Source organism: Falco naumanni, unplaced genomic scaffold, assembly GCF_017639655.2.
Source record: "Falco naumanni isolate bFalNau1 unplaced genomic scaffold, bFalNau1.pat scaffold_179_arrow_pat_ctg1, whole genome shotgun sequence".
NCBI lineage: Eukaryota > Metazoa > Chordata > Aves > Falconiformes > Falconidae > Falco > Falco naumanni.
Window position 1 is genome coordinate 38,916 of NW_024427387.1, and position 15,259 is coordinate 54,174.

At 53.9% G+C, this 15,259-nt stretch overlaps 1 protein-coding gene across 1 annotated transcript; it reads right to left on the bottom strand.

Moving 5' to 3' along the window:
• Positions 1 to 8,334: 8,334 nt before the first annotated feature.
• Positions 8,335 to 13,713, bottom strand: LOC121082039 (vigilin-like). Its single transcript, XM_040581379.1, has 6 exons — positions 13,638 to 13,713; positions 12,564 to 12,718; positions 12,012 to 12,227; positions 10,137 to 10,343; positions 9,444 to 9,659; positions 8,335 to 8,598 (listed from the first exon to the last, which is right to left on the bottom strand). The coding sequence occupies exons 1-6, from the start codon at positions 13,711 to 13,713 to the stop codon at positions 8,350 to 8,352; spliced, it is 1,119 nt and encodes a 372-aa protein (XP_040437313.1). The 3' UTR covers positions 8,335 to 8,349.
• Between the last annotated feature and the right edge of the window lie 1,546 nt (positions 13,714 to 15,259).

Below are 15,259 nucleotides of genomic sequence, written 5' to 3' on the forward strand. Positions count from 1 at the left end.
TTGTCACTGCAAAGCCTTAACGAGACTAAGGAAAGGAGACATCACCAATTCCCACCCCAGCATCACACAGGACCACCCTTTCTCTGGGAGCGCCCTTGCAGCCGGCACCAGCAGTCTCTCGGGAACTGGGAAATTCCCCTGGAGAAGGTGCCAGAAAGGAATCCTCTTGCTGCTTCTCAACCTGCCCTGGCAGACACATGACGCACATCATAAAAGTTCTGCTCCCTGCTTTCTGTGGTGAAAAATTGACCAAAACCTTTTGCACTCATGCAGAGCCAAAAAAAAACATTTTGGGAAAGGGCAGCATGGCTCCCCTGGAGAAGGTTCCAGGAAGGAATTCTCTTGCTGCTTCTCACCCTGCCCTGGTAGCCCTGTCAGGCACTGAGCAAAAGTTCTTCTCCCTGCTTTGTGTGGTGAGAAAACTGACCTCTTTTCATTGGCAATCATGCACAGCCCAAAAAAACTCACCTTGACAAAGTGCAGCAGTGCTCCCCTGGAGAAGGTGACAGGCAGGAATTCTCTGGCTGTTTCTCACCCTGACCTGGAAGCCATGTGATGAGGCACAGAGCAAAAGTTCTGCTCCCTGCTTCCTGTGGTGAGAAAATTGACCAAAAACTTGTGCACTCATGCAGAACCAGAGCTCACCTTGTGAAAGTGCAGCACTGTTCCCCTGGAGAAGGTGACAGGAAGGAATCATCTTGCTGGTTCTCAGTCTGTCCGTACAGCCATGTGAGGCACATCAGAAAAGTGCAGCTCCCTGCTCTCTAAAGTCAGCAAAATTGACCGTTCACAGTTGCGCTCATGTAGAGACAAGACTTTCTTACTCAAAAGCAAACCCCAAAAAGCCACGTAGCCTTGGGAAATCCTTTATCCTTCCGTGTGGCTGGTAACTTCCCATGGCTCTTCCGCAAGGCAGGAGAAACAACCATGAATTTGGAAGCCCACGTAAATTCAAGTACACTTAGTCCTCTGACAGTCACTACTTATGGGCCAGCAGTCCTCTCACCCTTCCACAGATCTGCCTCTTAGTCCTCTAGCAGTCATCCTCCATGGAGGGACCACAAGTCCTCCATACCTACCTACCAACTCACCAGAAATGAGTCAGACCACGCCAGAAGTGACACTGCCTGACCTGCAGGAGATATATTAGACCAGTAACGATGGTTTCAAGACAGAAAAAACACCACCATCCACCAGCACAGCAGAAAAACAACTAGAAGAAACTCTGTACACAAACCAAAGGCACCCATCCAAACCCCACAAAGGCAATAGAGGTGAAAAAAGGCACTCTCCACAAAGAAACCCACCACACAGTTCACAAGATAAGATAAAAATGCCATAACCCCAGGAACGCCGGGCCAACAAACCCAGATTCTGTCCATAACAATAACACACTTTGACACTAACTCGCCTGACCTCTGGCATACCGTAACCTTGTTGCCCCCAAACCGCAGCACATTGTAGCCCTAAGGCAACACTAGATGGAACACAAAGTCCCTTGAGATCTCTGCCAAGGCCTTCAGGTGGTCCCTGACCTCAGGCATCACGACCTTGAAGTGGGAGCCAGACGGAGGCACCAGGACATCACCGGCACCCATCTTCACACCCTGAAACAGGGCCTGGGATAAACGCTCCTGGGGACAGAGGCTGAGGCACTCGGAGGCTTTGAGCCGGCCAGCCACCATCACAGGGCTTCAGCTCATCATTTCTGTGTCAGAGCCACCAGGCAGGTGGCCCCATCCTCCCTGAGAGCCCGCTCAGGGCACCTGTACCCAGCTCCAGGGGGCTGGATACACAGCCTCGGATCCATGGGGGGAGGGGTGCTTTAATCCTGGGAGCAGGATTTCTGACAGTGCCCCTGGGGAGGAAAGCCTCCTCAGGCCTGGAAGCCTGAGAGACATCCCTGCGCTGCTCCACACGTCACCAAAAGCAGGGGCTGAGGAAGGCTGCTTTGGGGCCCGTCGAGGGAACCAGCTCCCCTGGGCTGCTCTGCAGCCACCGGCTGCCGTTGCTGTCGCGCGGGTCTCAGTGCTGCTCTGCAGTCGGCCGTCACCTCCCCGCGGGACACTCTCCAGCCAGCACACGTCTGCACTGGCTCTCCCTGGGGACAAAGATCACAAGCGAGGGATGGGCTTGGCTTTGCCCCCAGTCCCAGGCTGCCACCAGAGAGACCTGCCACCCCCGCCCCAGCTGTGCGATGTGGGCACCACGTACAGCTGCAGATGTGGGTCAGGGCAGCTGTGGGCAGGGGGCAAGCCCCGTGGCGGTGCCCCCGGCACTGGCAGCAGGCAGAGCTGGGGAGAGCGAGGGGCAGCCCAGGGCAGCCGGCAGCCGGCGGCGGGGCCCGTCAGGGTGCAGCACCCTCAGCAATGCCCGGCTCCGTGCGCCTCGGCCCCAGGGGCTGCAGCGCAGGGCTGGCCCCAGCTGGGGCTGGGCTGGGAACAGGCAGGCAGGGCCCCTGGCAGCCCCGGCACGCACCTGCTCCCTGCATGGGGCAGCCTGCTCCTCTGCAATCGACCCCGTGGCATCCAGAGAAGAGCCCTGCCCTGGGCCTGAGCCATCGCTGCAGGCAGGAGGCCTTCCTCGGCGTCCGTCCCTCAAACCCCTCCCTCCGGCCCCCACGGTCCGTCCCTAAAACACTTCCCCTCGCCCCCAGCCCCTGCGAGCGGGGAATCCGCCTCCCCAGCTGTGAGCCCGGGCAGCGCAAGCCCCCCCAGGGCTCACCCTGCCACCCATGTGGTTCCTGGAAGAAACACCATCCCACCATGCCCGCAGGCAAACCGCTATCCCTATGGACACAATGGGGGCAGCCGGCACGGGGGTTGGGGGTGGGGGGGGTGTCACTCTCGGGGCTATCCTAGTGAGCAACACTCAGAGAGGCCAAAAACTGGGGTGCAGGGTTGATGCCGGCATTACAGCCGGCTGCAAGCGAAAGGCACTCAATGGGCATGGGCGCTGCTGGGAGGGAAAGCGCCACGTCGGGACGGTCGGGAATCTCGGCTGGCTGGGAGGGAGCTCCATCGAGCGCTCAGAGTCGAGGCTTGAGATCCTTGCAGCCACGGAGGTTTTTGCACGGAGAGCTGCGCTAAGCAAGGCCCGTTTATCACTTTGGCTGCAACACGAGGGTGCTGCACCCCTGCATGGTGCTTCCCCTGAGCCGACAGAGAACTTTCTCTCCTGGGCTTTGTTCCCTCTGGGACAGCGGCTGTGAGCGAGGCAGGGCTGTCAGATATGCACAGCAGGGGTCGAGGGGCTCAGAACGGATAAACCCCCCGGCCTGCGCCCGGCCCTGCCCCTCTCTTACAGCCGCCATGGCAGTTCCCCTGCAGCTGAATAGAACCATCAACACTCTGTCTTCAGTGGGGTTTCTTGTACATAGAAAAAGGGGACAGCACAAAGCGTGAAGCAAAGCCAAGAAGGTGGCACCTGCTTTTAAAAAAGAATACATTCAGTACATCACAAAAAATTGCGGTGGAACTCACACTTCCAATTGGGTTAGGCAGGAGGAAAATGGATTTGGAAAGCAAATAAGAATCGCTCACTTCAAGCTATAAGGTGGCTACTAAACACAGACTCTCCCGTGCATGTCCTGCTCATTAGTTCCGTGCTTTGGAAGTGCCTGCGATTTCCGTGAAGCACCCTCTCCGGGTTACTCTTCCAAAGGGGTTCCGGGGACATCTGCATAGGGAAGCTGCCTGAAGCAATCACCGTTTGTTATCCTGTCAGGTTTCAGCCAGGGCAGATAGCCTGTGCATGCAGGGACTACAAACTGCAGGCATCGCAACTTGTGGACCCCAAGAAAAAGGGGGTACACGATATGAATTTACGGTACAAGGCTGTCACTGAAGCAAGCCATGTGAAGTGGAATATAGTACTTCTAGCAACAGTGAAATAGTGTACATTAAAAGAGTATTCATCTATATACAAAAAAGTCACGAAAACTTATTTTCAGGACATTTCTCAAGATCTTGAGAAATAGACCTCTGTTTACTGGTAAGGGAAGAAGAAGTAAGAAACTAAAAAGTGTCCATCCCAATACACACACCACCACCACAAACACCACCACCCGCCCCCAAATTACCTCAGGTGAACCGCGGCCTTTTGAAAAAGGGCCAGCATCTAAAGCGTATGTAGTGACCTGGAACAACGTTGCTGCATATTTGGGATCCAGATGATACAGGGCAGCGTGAGGATTGCTAACATGGACAGAACAGCGGGACTTACTTTGCCTCTTTATCTCGGTAGCTAGGCAAATAGCTAAGGATCGAGGCTCTTGTGGCGAGGTGTCTGCTTACCCTTGAGCAAACAGTACTTCAGTAAGTGCAAAACCAAACCTGCAACATTGGGAACGGCAGTTTCCTGCTGACACGCAATTTTTTCCAAAAGGCAGGTGTCTGCTTCCTATCCGGGGCCATCTTTGTGCACGCTAAAAATAGTTCATGCACTTAGTGCAGTGTTCAGAGTTTTGAGGGATGGACAGCAGTGTCTGGATACACCTGGGCTTCTTGACCTTCCTGAATTTTTTCAGCGGTTGATCTCGAAAAGCTTTTCTTCTCTCCTTTTCTCTTCTGGTGTGCTTTCAGCCTCTTCTCCAGAGACCTGTTTTCCCTTTCTGTTTCTTTGCTTTTCATTTTCCTGAAACGAAAGACCCTGCAAACCTTGATATTCCACAGTGTTATTAGAGAGGTAAAACCACGATCAACTGGAATCAGTTCTCATTTTAAACAAAGGGAGCTCATTTTACCTTCTTTCCTCTGAAAGGCTCATCAGCTGTTCCGGGTCTACCGAGGAGTCTGCTGTGCTCTCGGGGGTGGTTGGAGGCAAAGGTACAAGTGCCTGAACCGGAAAGGTTGAAGTTGACAGGTGGCAAGACACCTGGAGTAGTAAGCTACCGTTTTCCAAATTGCTACCTTAGCTCCTCAAATAAGATCCCTTTGGTTGCTTTGCATTATCCACATTTTGCACGGTCGCAAGATAGGCTTCAGGAGCTCTGATGAATTGGGACGATGGGCTGCCCCTTCTTGCGGGCTGGGGCACCACAAACTGGAGGGGCCTTGGAGGGTAGGACAGACCCTTGCCAGCTTCGTTCTGCTGGGCTTTCTTCTGCCTTCCTGGGACACGGTTCTGCTGTTATCCCTTGGGCAGCATTATCCCATTCTGGGGCGTGAGCCTTTTATTTTTAAATCTGCGATTTTGTATTTGACTTCTTGTAGGTATTTAGATTGATTAAGCACATTCCCAATGCATCTGAGAAACAACCTTTCTGGTTTTTCTTCTCTATCATTAGAGGGTGGGAAAAGTCAAACAGACAAGAGATCTAATGACAGGAGGAGGCACAGCAGCTGCTTGGACCTATCAGAAACTACTGTCATACATGAGAAACGTGTCAGTGTTTCTTGGCCTGACATCCCTCTACTATTTCTGATTTCACCACCATACCTGCCCCTGCTTCTTTGTAGAGGATGAGCAGAGAGGGTGCTGTGTGCAAGAAGTCTTTTGCCTGGGGCTCTGCGTTTGCTTCACCTGCACGGCTCCTTTGATCTTCCAAACGCACCCATGGAACACAAAAGCACGTGCAGCAAAGTGACCTCGTGGAAGTGGACAACACCTAAACCAAAATCCACCAGCAGCACAATAAGGAATTGGACCAGAAGCCCCAGATTTTGAAAACCCTCAGCCCCTCCTCATACCTGTGCACCTGTCCACAGGTGCTGGCACCTCCTCGGCTGATGGAGGGGAGGGGCCGGCCACCTCCTCCCCAAAGATGTCCCCGCAGTTTTCAATCACAAACTGCACCAGCACGTTCCCCTGCACACATCAAAGCCTTGGCCTCAGCCTACGAGTTTTCTCCCTTTGAGCCTCCCAGTTCTCCCTGCCATCCCCCTGGGGAGGGAGGGAGGGAGGGAGCGAGCAGCTGTGTGTTGCACAGCTGGCGGCCCCGCTTGAACCACAGCAGCCTATGAGCAACAGTTAGCTGGTTGATGGTGAGAGTGCTCATCCTTCGTCCTCCATCAGGGTGCGGGCATCTCCCGTATCACACTGGGACGCACAAAAGCCTCAGCAGTCCAGCTGCTGTTGGAGCTGCTGGAAAAGCTTTTTGGGCGAGCCGACGTATTTGTAGTGGCCAGCGTGGCAGTTTGCTTTATACCGTTGCCCTGAGCGTGGGCATCTGGAGAAACTGCCCATCAGTCAGTGTGCAGGGATGACGGCCGCAGGGGACAGCGAGCTGCAGGTGATGGTCAGCGGCGGCACCGTGTCTGCCTGCGTGTTGTCCCGGCTCTGAGCTAATGGCGCTGCTCCCCAGTGGAGCATCCATCGAGCCTGAGCACAGGCTGTTGTCTTAGCCAGAATCCGAGCAGGAGCTGAGGGGACAGTGACACCTCCAGAGGTGCCATCCGGCCCCCACCTCCCTGTGTGACTGTGCTGTGAGTCATAAAGCTCAGCCGTGATGCCCACTGGCAAGGAGTCTGGGCCAAGGGATGATCCCAAAGTCCTCCCCTAGGACGCACCACCAAACAATATCTGCTCAGTCCCCAATTATCACATGGCAGACGTAGTCAGAAGAGAGGAAAGATCATTTTATTGAGGACAGCAGCTGCGGGCTGGGGGGGGTGGCGGCTACCCAGGAGCCCCAGGGCTTCAGGCAGGAAAACAGCACCTGCAACAATAAGAGCCAGGAAGCACTGCTAAAGCCACAAAGCCAGGACGAGGCGTGACTTGGTTGCCCTTGCTTTGGGGAACGCTTTACAAAGTGCCTTGCCTCAGCACTCCCGCCCAAAGGACTGGTTCTCTTCATTTACTCCAGCATCCTGAGCAGACAATAAAAGCCTTACACAAGCAGCCTGCCACAGCAAGAAAGGATCTTCCTGACTTGCCGTTCGGTTCTCAAATGTTACGTTACTGCCTGTGGAACAGGGTTTAATAGGCTGTATTCCCAAGGCCTCTGACTCCCCTTTACTGACCTGGGGCCCCGCGTTCGTGCTTGTCCCAAATGATATTCGTTCTAGTGTTTGGTCCACAGTTCCCCGTTCTGATATCTAATAGTGCATTCCACCACTTCATACGTCGACTTTTCAATCGCTTCGTCCGTCTCTGGCCGGCCCCCTCGCGGGGAACACGGAAACGCAGATCGGGACCCCCCACTCACTTCACAGTTGAACTGTGTCTCTCACACACATCACACTTGCCGGGCAGCCCTCAGCCACACAGGCAGCATGTTACATACAACTCTAGGAATGCTGACAGTTTGCGTTAGCACACAAAGTACGTGTTTCAATGAACAATTGCCAAAAACCAAGTTCTAATTTTTTCTGGCCCTAAGCAGGGCCCTAAGCAGGGGCCCCTCTGCTCTGTTGCCCCTTCTTCCCCCAGTTTCTTACTGGAACTAGTAACTCCAGCTCATCAGTTCCTTCACCATGGCTTCAATCTGTTCCTGAGCCACATGCACATCTTCTGTAGGCCCTTCCAAAGTGATGTTATCCTCTCCTCCAGTGAATTTGATGCGAACCTTGAGGTGAAAGACAATGAATCTCTTAAGAATTTGCCAAGATCCAAGCCAGGCCAATGCTCTTGGTCAGGCCTACACCATCGATCCCTGCCACTAAGAGATGCGCCTCTTCCCAAAAAGCCCAAACAAAATCCCCACAATTTCCCAAGTCAGTAACTTAACGATGTCAGGCCATATGGCAGTGCCTAGAGCCCAAGGCTCTGGTGCTGTCCCGGTTTCTGCAAGGGCTTTGGAGAAGTTTACTCATCTAGCCTTTATCTAGATACCGTCTAACTCACCAGGGAGAAGCCTTGCTGCACTCAGCATTTCCAGGTATCCTGCTACATCAGTTCTCAAAACAGCACCACATAAAGCTTCCTTGGAAGGGCTCAACCCATGACAATAACATAGGATGAGCAGTGTTTGCAGCAGTAAAAGAGAGGGTTCCCTTGAACAGCAAAGATCTGTGTCATTTCCCCCTGGGTTTACCCACGCTAGAATACACCTCTCTCTCCCGTGACGAGTGATCTGGACTAAACCTTTTTCTACGCCGGGGGTGCTAAGCTAACCAGCTCATCCATACCTTTGGCATCTGCTGAGTTATTTTGGCCAGGTTCTGTCCTTTCTTTCCAATAATGAAACGATGAAGACAAGAGGGGGCAGAGACCGAGGAGACGGCAAAACTGTTGGCCTGAGAGACAGAAAAACAGAGAAGCTGTTTGATGGACAAACTGGAAGAGGCCTTCACAACAATTCAGTTCCAATTCCCATGCTGCACCTCCGGTATTGACTTCTAAGCTGCACCTCTAATGGCCCAAGAGAGAGCACCCCCGCTACACCCGTCAGTGCTCACAAATGTATCTTCATGGGACCTTCAAAGGAGGCCTAGCCCATCTTGTCAGTACCTTTGCATAGACTTCAGTCAATGCTTGCCCCAGTTTTTCAGGCTCGCCTCGCAGTATCAGCGTCTCCGAGCTACTGTCAATGGGTGGGATCTCGACAGAGACTCCAGTCTTCTCCAAGATCTCCTGCAGGGAATTCCCCTTGGGGCCGATGACATACTTGTGCTGGGACTTCTTCACCTCCACTGCAATAGTAGTAGTCTTCTTTTTCTGTAGGGGCAGAGACACTGAGGCGTCAATCACAAGGGGGCGGGGAAGGACAAGAGCGACAGGAAGAGGCACAAGATGCAGTCAGACTCTGCGCCCAGCAAAGAGCAAAGCCAAGCTGAGCACAGTGGCTCGGCAGTACCCTAGCACCCCTTGGGCCCCTGCCTACAGAAAGCCTTGTGCTCAAAAATTCACAGGGGAAGTACAAAACTAGCATGCTGTGTCAAGCTCCCTGGGACACGGCATGGAAGAGACCACACGCACACACAGGCATGTCGTTGTCGTCCCCCCCGTCCCCCCGTTGGACAACAGGGTTCAACTCCCAGCCGTCTCCCAGGCAGTGCCGTGATGCAACACTGTGCAGGCTATAAGCCGATTGTTGAAATCCAGACCGGTACAAATACAGACCTAACCACGAGGACAAACAGCCCAGCAACCCACAACAAGGATATTCACAGCAGCGTTGGCTGTGGGAAATAAACTGGAGTGACATTCGCTCTTCAGCAACTTCTACTTAGGTAGCAACTTTGATACTGTCAGCTGGCCACCACTGCAGACTTCACACTTCTTTCCTTCCTTAGTAGCACCGGTGTGAACAAGAGCCAGGGGAGCTCTTGGTGGCCTGCTAAGTCCCACGATACAGAAAAGCGTGAAATCTGTCACCTCCCGGATAGTATCAGCCCGGCTCCCACTCTGCCGAGTGAGGAAACGGTAGGATTCGGGGTCATGTACTGCAAGGGCTGCTGAGCCAGATGCAACGGAGGGATGCACAAAAGTAGAACAAGAAGGGAAGAGTGCCTAGGAGCAGGTGCCAGGGGAAGGTGGGAAGCTTTATGGACCATCCGTACCTTCTCCTCATAGATCTTCTTAACTCGAGCCACAGCCTGGGCTAGTTGCTCCTTTTCTCCGGTGAAGACTATCTCGGTCTTGTTGACACTGGGTGGAGGAATGTGGATGCGCGTCCCTGTGTCCTGCATGAGCTCCCTCACCAGCTTGTTGTAAGGGCCAGCAATGAAAGGGTGGTACACTTTCTCCACGTCCAGCCGCTCCACGGCACGCTTACCCTGGAAGAGCCCACAACAGACCTTGGTGGGAACTGCCCTCTATATTACAGTCTCTGCCAGGCACAGCTAAGTTCCCAGGGGTGTCCTGCCTGACACTCTGGCCCAAGCAACCTTCTCAGTTGGCGGGCTTGTAGATCTCCACCTCTTTCAATCTACAAATACGGTTGCTGCTGCTGCTCCTTGTTTACGATATTCACCCCTGTGATCTCCTGCCTTATCTCAGCTGGCACCTAAGACGCGTCGCTTCAACTATCAAATGCTTGTTTTGGCTTCAGACATGGACAAAACGCAGCACAAGAAGTTTCAGGACCTGGCAGCGGTGCTCACACAGCCAGCGAGTGGCACAGCATACGTCTCCGTTCAGGCGAACGTTAGCCACTGACTGTAGCCACGGTGGCTGCAAACTCCGACTACACCACGGGGAAGCAAAATGGCTGAGCAGCCAATGCCATGAGAGAGATCACAGTACTGAGGTACCTGCTCAGCGGAGATAAGCAGGATCTCGTGCCGGGCCTTCTCAATCCCTTCTTTAGTGCCGCTGATCTTGATCTGGTTGCTGGGGTCATCTGGGCGGGGGACCTGCATTTTGGTTGCAGTTTTGAGCTTCAGGTCCTGCAGCTTCTCACCCTTCTTTCCAATGACAAAACGGTGGTGCTCCTTGGGGATGGCAACTGTTGCTGAAGCCTGCAGCAGAAGAACCAAGCATCTGTGAGAAGCCTTGCCTGCACTGGCAGATCCACAGGAACAGAGCCAGGGACAGCAAGGTAGACGCTGCTCAGTGGTACTGCTCCTCAGAGCAAACACAACGCCTTCCCAGCACACTCTGTCTGAGGGCTGACACTGTACCAGTTGATCTACAGCGCCTCCGTGCCAGGAGTATAGACCCCACCGTTCCCTCAAAACCCTTCTGTTTGCACAGGAGCGGTACCCTGAATTAGCAAAGGCCTTCCGACACAGACGAGGAGGTGCCTCTCCTCCAGTGTAAGACACCAGACAACAACTGAGATGACAGCGCACAGCTGGAGTTTATCTGAACTCTGACACCTGCTGCCAAGGCTACAGAGAACAAGACATACAGTATGACTCCTAGGAAAGAGAAATTCAACACCAGAAACCTACTGCAGGAGGCAGGCAGCTAGCAGATGCTCACCGCTACTTAAGTGCTAAGGTGTCTTCAAGTGTAGCACGTGCTGCTCCTGGGACTGCTTCTAGAAGGCCCCACATGCAAAAGGGGTCCTTCTCAATCTACCATTAAAGGGCTGGTCTATACAAGGGCTCCTGACTTCTTCCCTTCTCACTGAGTTTGTACAGGTCTGGTAGCTGATGACTGCTATCGTGCTCCTGGTCCCTGGGATTAGGTAACCACTAACAGCAATCAGACAATGAACATTCAAGCTATAATGGAAAAATAAAAGATGAAGAAAAGATCACTCGGTGTGACTTTTCAGCTCTGTGTTCCTGTCCTGAAGCCAGCCAAGCCTAAGAGAAGCTGGAATACAGACACACCTTCCAGACCTGGGGCCAGGGCAGTAGGAGGTATATTTGGGAACAGTGGCTCACGGATCTGTGGCGGCACGACCTGAACTGATTTTTCAGATGCACATTGTGGATGTAGGGTTTCGTTCCTTTCTCTTTCCTCTGGCAGGGTATGACACAGGGGCTGAACAGCACTAAGCAGACATGGTATTAACATCGCATTACCTACCTTTGGCATTATACTTTAAAACACACTGCAACACCTGGCTGCGATACATCCTAACAAGAGCTACCACCTTGACTATGAGCTCGAGAACCTTAAGGTAAGAGATCAAAACCTAGAGGACTGAAGCAACCGAAACAACAGGGTTGTGGCTCCTTACCAGTGTGCCTTGAGCTACACAAGGCAGAACCCTGACCCGAAGCTTTTGGCTTTTGGCAGGACTTCCTTTTCTCTACTTTTCTTTCTCCCAGCCTTCCACGTTCTCCTCTGAAGGGCTTCAGGAAAAGCACAGTCCCGTTCTCACACACTACTAGCTTTGCCCTCCTACTCCTCCTACACACTACTACTCCTGCACCCCCTCCAGCACCAGCACCTCAGCACAAAGTCACTGGTTGCAACTCAAATGTTCCGGAGATCGCAGACTCCACGCTTCATGCAACACCACGGCCTGTAATTACCTTGGAACCCTATTTTAAGCCTCATTCCCATTCCAAATTGCCAATTGGGTGCTTTGAAAACGTATGGCAAAGCTGAATTAGTCATGTAACAACACACCTCTTTGGCTTACAAGCACATGGGCCCAAGGGTCTCAAAGCATTTGCGAGTCTTGGGGAAGAGCAAAGATGAAGGCAGAAACAGTTAGATGCCCTCACCTGAGTCTGCAGTCGAGCGACAATCTGCTTCCGAGCCTTCGTGACTGCTTCCGGCTTGCCAGAGACCACGATCGAAAGGCCCTGGTCCTTTGCGAGAGACAGCTCCAGGTGAGCTCCCGTCTTCTGCATGATGTCAAGGCAGATCTTGGCCTGCTTGCTTTCTCCCAACTGATCCATGTCCTTGTACTTCCTCTCCTCCAGTGGCACATGGAACACCTGCTCAGCCACGGGACAGACACAAGCAGGGCACAGCAAGGTGTCAGTGTGCTTTTGATTGTCAGTGCCTCCCTCTGCAATCCTCCCTTCAGGCCTGTTCCAGCTGACTGTGCAACAGGGATGCAGAGCTTTGTCTGGGCAGTTTTCAACACATCCCTCCCCCTCCAGAGCCGTCCTAGCATTCAGCCGCAGTCTTCCTTGTGCCCCAGGGCAAAGGACAGCAAAGAGGCAGTTACTCTGGCACACTAAGGGATTTCATACTCCAGGGAAAGCTTCGCTTCACCTACTTTTTGGAGGGATGAAAAGGAGGGAGATAAGACACCCACTCCCACCAACCTGAGTGATGACAGAAGCCTTTATTGGCCGGATTTTGCTCCAGGGCCCAGCAGGTTCCCGGGCAGCTTCCAAACATGGTGCTTTCTCAGGGAGCGCAGGGAAGGCTTCCTCGTAGGTGGGAGGATCCTTCTCTTCTTCCGAGTTTAAAGCTGTTACTGGGGTGAAGCAAACAAGGCCAATGAGATGCTGTCCCCACAGAAACGTCCCCATTCATAGGCAGTGCAACTCTATTGAGGCATCATCAAAGAGGGACAACAAAGGACTTGTGCACTACTGTTCACCCTGCTACAGTTATGCTTGTGGAGAGCAGCCGAGTCTGGAGCTCAGCTGAGCTCAGCACAGCACAGACTGCAGTAGGTGCCGCTATGGATGCAGGAAGCAACCGTGCAAGTGAATGGTGGCAGCAAACACAGCACATTATCGCCAGCTTTGTTGAGAGGAGCTTCATCAGGGGACAACAGGCCAAGCAGAAAGAAATCAAAGGGACACAGCAAGGCTGTAGGTCAGAAGGGGACAAGGACAGACACATGCCCAGGAAGAAGGCAGAGAGAAGCAGAAGCACTCTAGTTGGGGCAGAGTCCAGGGAAAGCCTGTAGCTTATGTTCGACTCAGCTGGGCACTGGTCTGTGCCAAGCGGGCCAGCTCGCAGCTGGAGAATGGGTGCCGAGACCCATCAGTGAGTCAGCCAATATGGTTATACTGACTTTCCCCAGCACCTGGCTGAGCAGAGGAGGAAGTGACAATCCAGCACACTGATCCCACAAGGCTCTCTTGCAGCCCAATGACCCCTGCTTGCACATGCCCTGCCCCACGGCTGACAGCGTTGCTAGCCAGAGCTCTGTGAAGATCTGAGGCTTGCCTCCGCCTGGCCCGGCACTGTGCAGCACCACCGATGTGCTCCTGTTGGTGGAAAGCCAGAGTCTGGCAGGCCGCCAGCCTAGGAATGGCGAACGCCGTGCCTGGACACTTAGGGGGAGCCGGAGGCATGGAGCGAGCTTGGCTAACAGCAAGGAACCTTGCCTGCGCAGTCTCCATTTAGAGGCACATCACAGGAACTCAGCTGTGTCTTCTCACCTTTCACCTGCTGCTGCGTCAAGCCACTGCGGTGTTTGGCAAAGCTCTCCTGGCTCAAAACTGCCACCGAGCTCATCGTCGACTTCCCACGCACACACACAATCCGGGTATGCCACTGGAAGAGACAGAGGAGGCAACACTGTTACCAGCACCACTCAAGATGCACACAAGTCACTCCAGGAAGGCAAATGACGTGTTTCCTGAGCACTTTTCCAGCCGGCCTCTTGAGAAGCGCCTACAGGGCCAGTCTGCTGCCCTGTTCTCTTGCTGAACCACACAGAAACTGAGGGGGGATTTTTCCTGATAGCACAGTGGGCATCAAAACCAGAGCTCCTCGTTAGGAAGGCAGAGGATGTGCAACCTAAGAAGCCTCCTGGAAAGGGGGACACCCCAAGTTGGCTTTACCTCTAGTAGGCCCGCAGCTAAGCCTGTGCTGGGCACGAGGCCGAGGGGCCTGCCGCCATCGTGGTCAAGAAGAGATGTGTGTGACCTCCCAACATACGGGTGGTCCCTCCCCTGTGTGCCCTTTGTCAGCCGGTTGCCAGGGGAACAGCCCGACTCGTTCCCATAGCAACCGACCAAAGGGCGCATGGGGGCGGGGCCACCCCTGTGTTGGCAGGTCACGCACTTCTCTCTCCTTCACCAGGATGGTGCCCCGGGACCGGCTTTACCTCTCGTAGGCCTGCAGCGAAGCCTGTGCTGGGCACGAGGCCGAGGGGCCGCCTCTTCCCGCCAGCTGTGCGCGCGTGGCAGCGGCGGTCGGGGTCGCTGGCTGCGCGAGGCGCGGGGCGCAGGTGAGGAGACGCGGCGGGAGGGGGGCGGCCAGCGGCGCTGCCCTCCCTCGGCGGGGCTCGGGGGTCTGCCTGCGCGGCGCCCGTCTGGAGGGGCGGTGCAGGACAGCCCCTTCCCCGGCTCTCCGGGAACTCTCCGGGAAGCCCCTCTGGGGTGCTGAGCAGGTGCTGGTGAGGAGGAAGCAGTCGAGGGGAGCTGCGGGGTGGGGCACACACACACCCCCACCACCCCCCCCCATACCCACAAACACCCCCACACCCCGGTCCATCCCTAAAATCCTTCATCAATTCCCACCCGTCCGTCCCTAAACCCCTTCCCCCCGCCCCCTCCCCTGCCCCCGTCCCTCTGTCCCTGGCATGGCCCAACTGCCCAGCACCACCAGACCACTCTGGCCCAAACACCATAAGGCAATGGTTCCCACCTGACAATAGCAAGTCGAGGAACATTTTTTTTTTCCTAAATAGATTTTTACTTCGTACGCTGCCGACTATGCCGAATTTTGTTTTGCTGGCTGACTGGATACCCAGCAAAGCTGAACTCCCCATCAAATATAATCAAATCTATCAAGTATATCAAATAATGGAATATATCAAATGCAGTTTCTTATATTGCAATAAAAGAAAATAGCATGCCATATGATAAAAGGAAACCAGTGGCAGTTACTGTGAGCAATATGATAAAAGAGCAATAGGAGCGAAGCACCAAATTGTCACTGCAAAGCCTTAACGAGACTAAGGAAAGGAGACATCACCAATTCCAACCCCAGCATCACACAGGACCACCCTTTCTCTGGGAGCGCCCTTGCAGCCGGCACCAGCAAAAGTTCTTCT

Bases quoted from the DNA above. Each gene is read 5' to 3' on its own strand.
- LOC121082039 (XM_040581379.1), bottom strand. From the start codon at position 13,713: ATGAGCTCGGTGGCAGTTTTGAGCCAGGAGAGCTTTGCCAAACACCGC. The intron at 9,660-10,136 runs GTACCTCAGTAC...GGGCTCTTCCAG, and splicing joins TGCTTATCTCCGCTGAGCAG to GGTAAGCGTGCCGTGGAGCG. The intron at 8,599-9,443 runs GTACGGATGGTC...CTGCCCCTACAG, and splicing joins AGAAGATCTATGAGGAGAAG to AAAAAGAAGACTACTACTAT.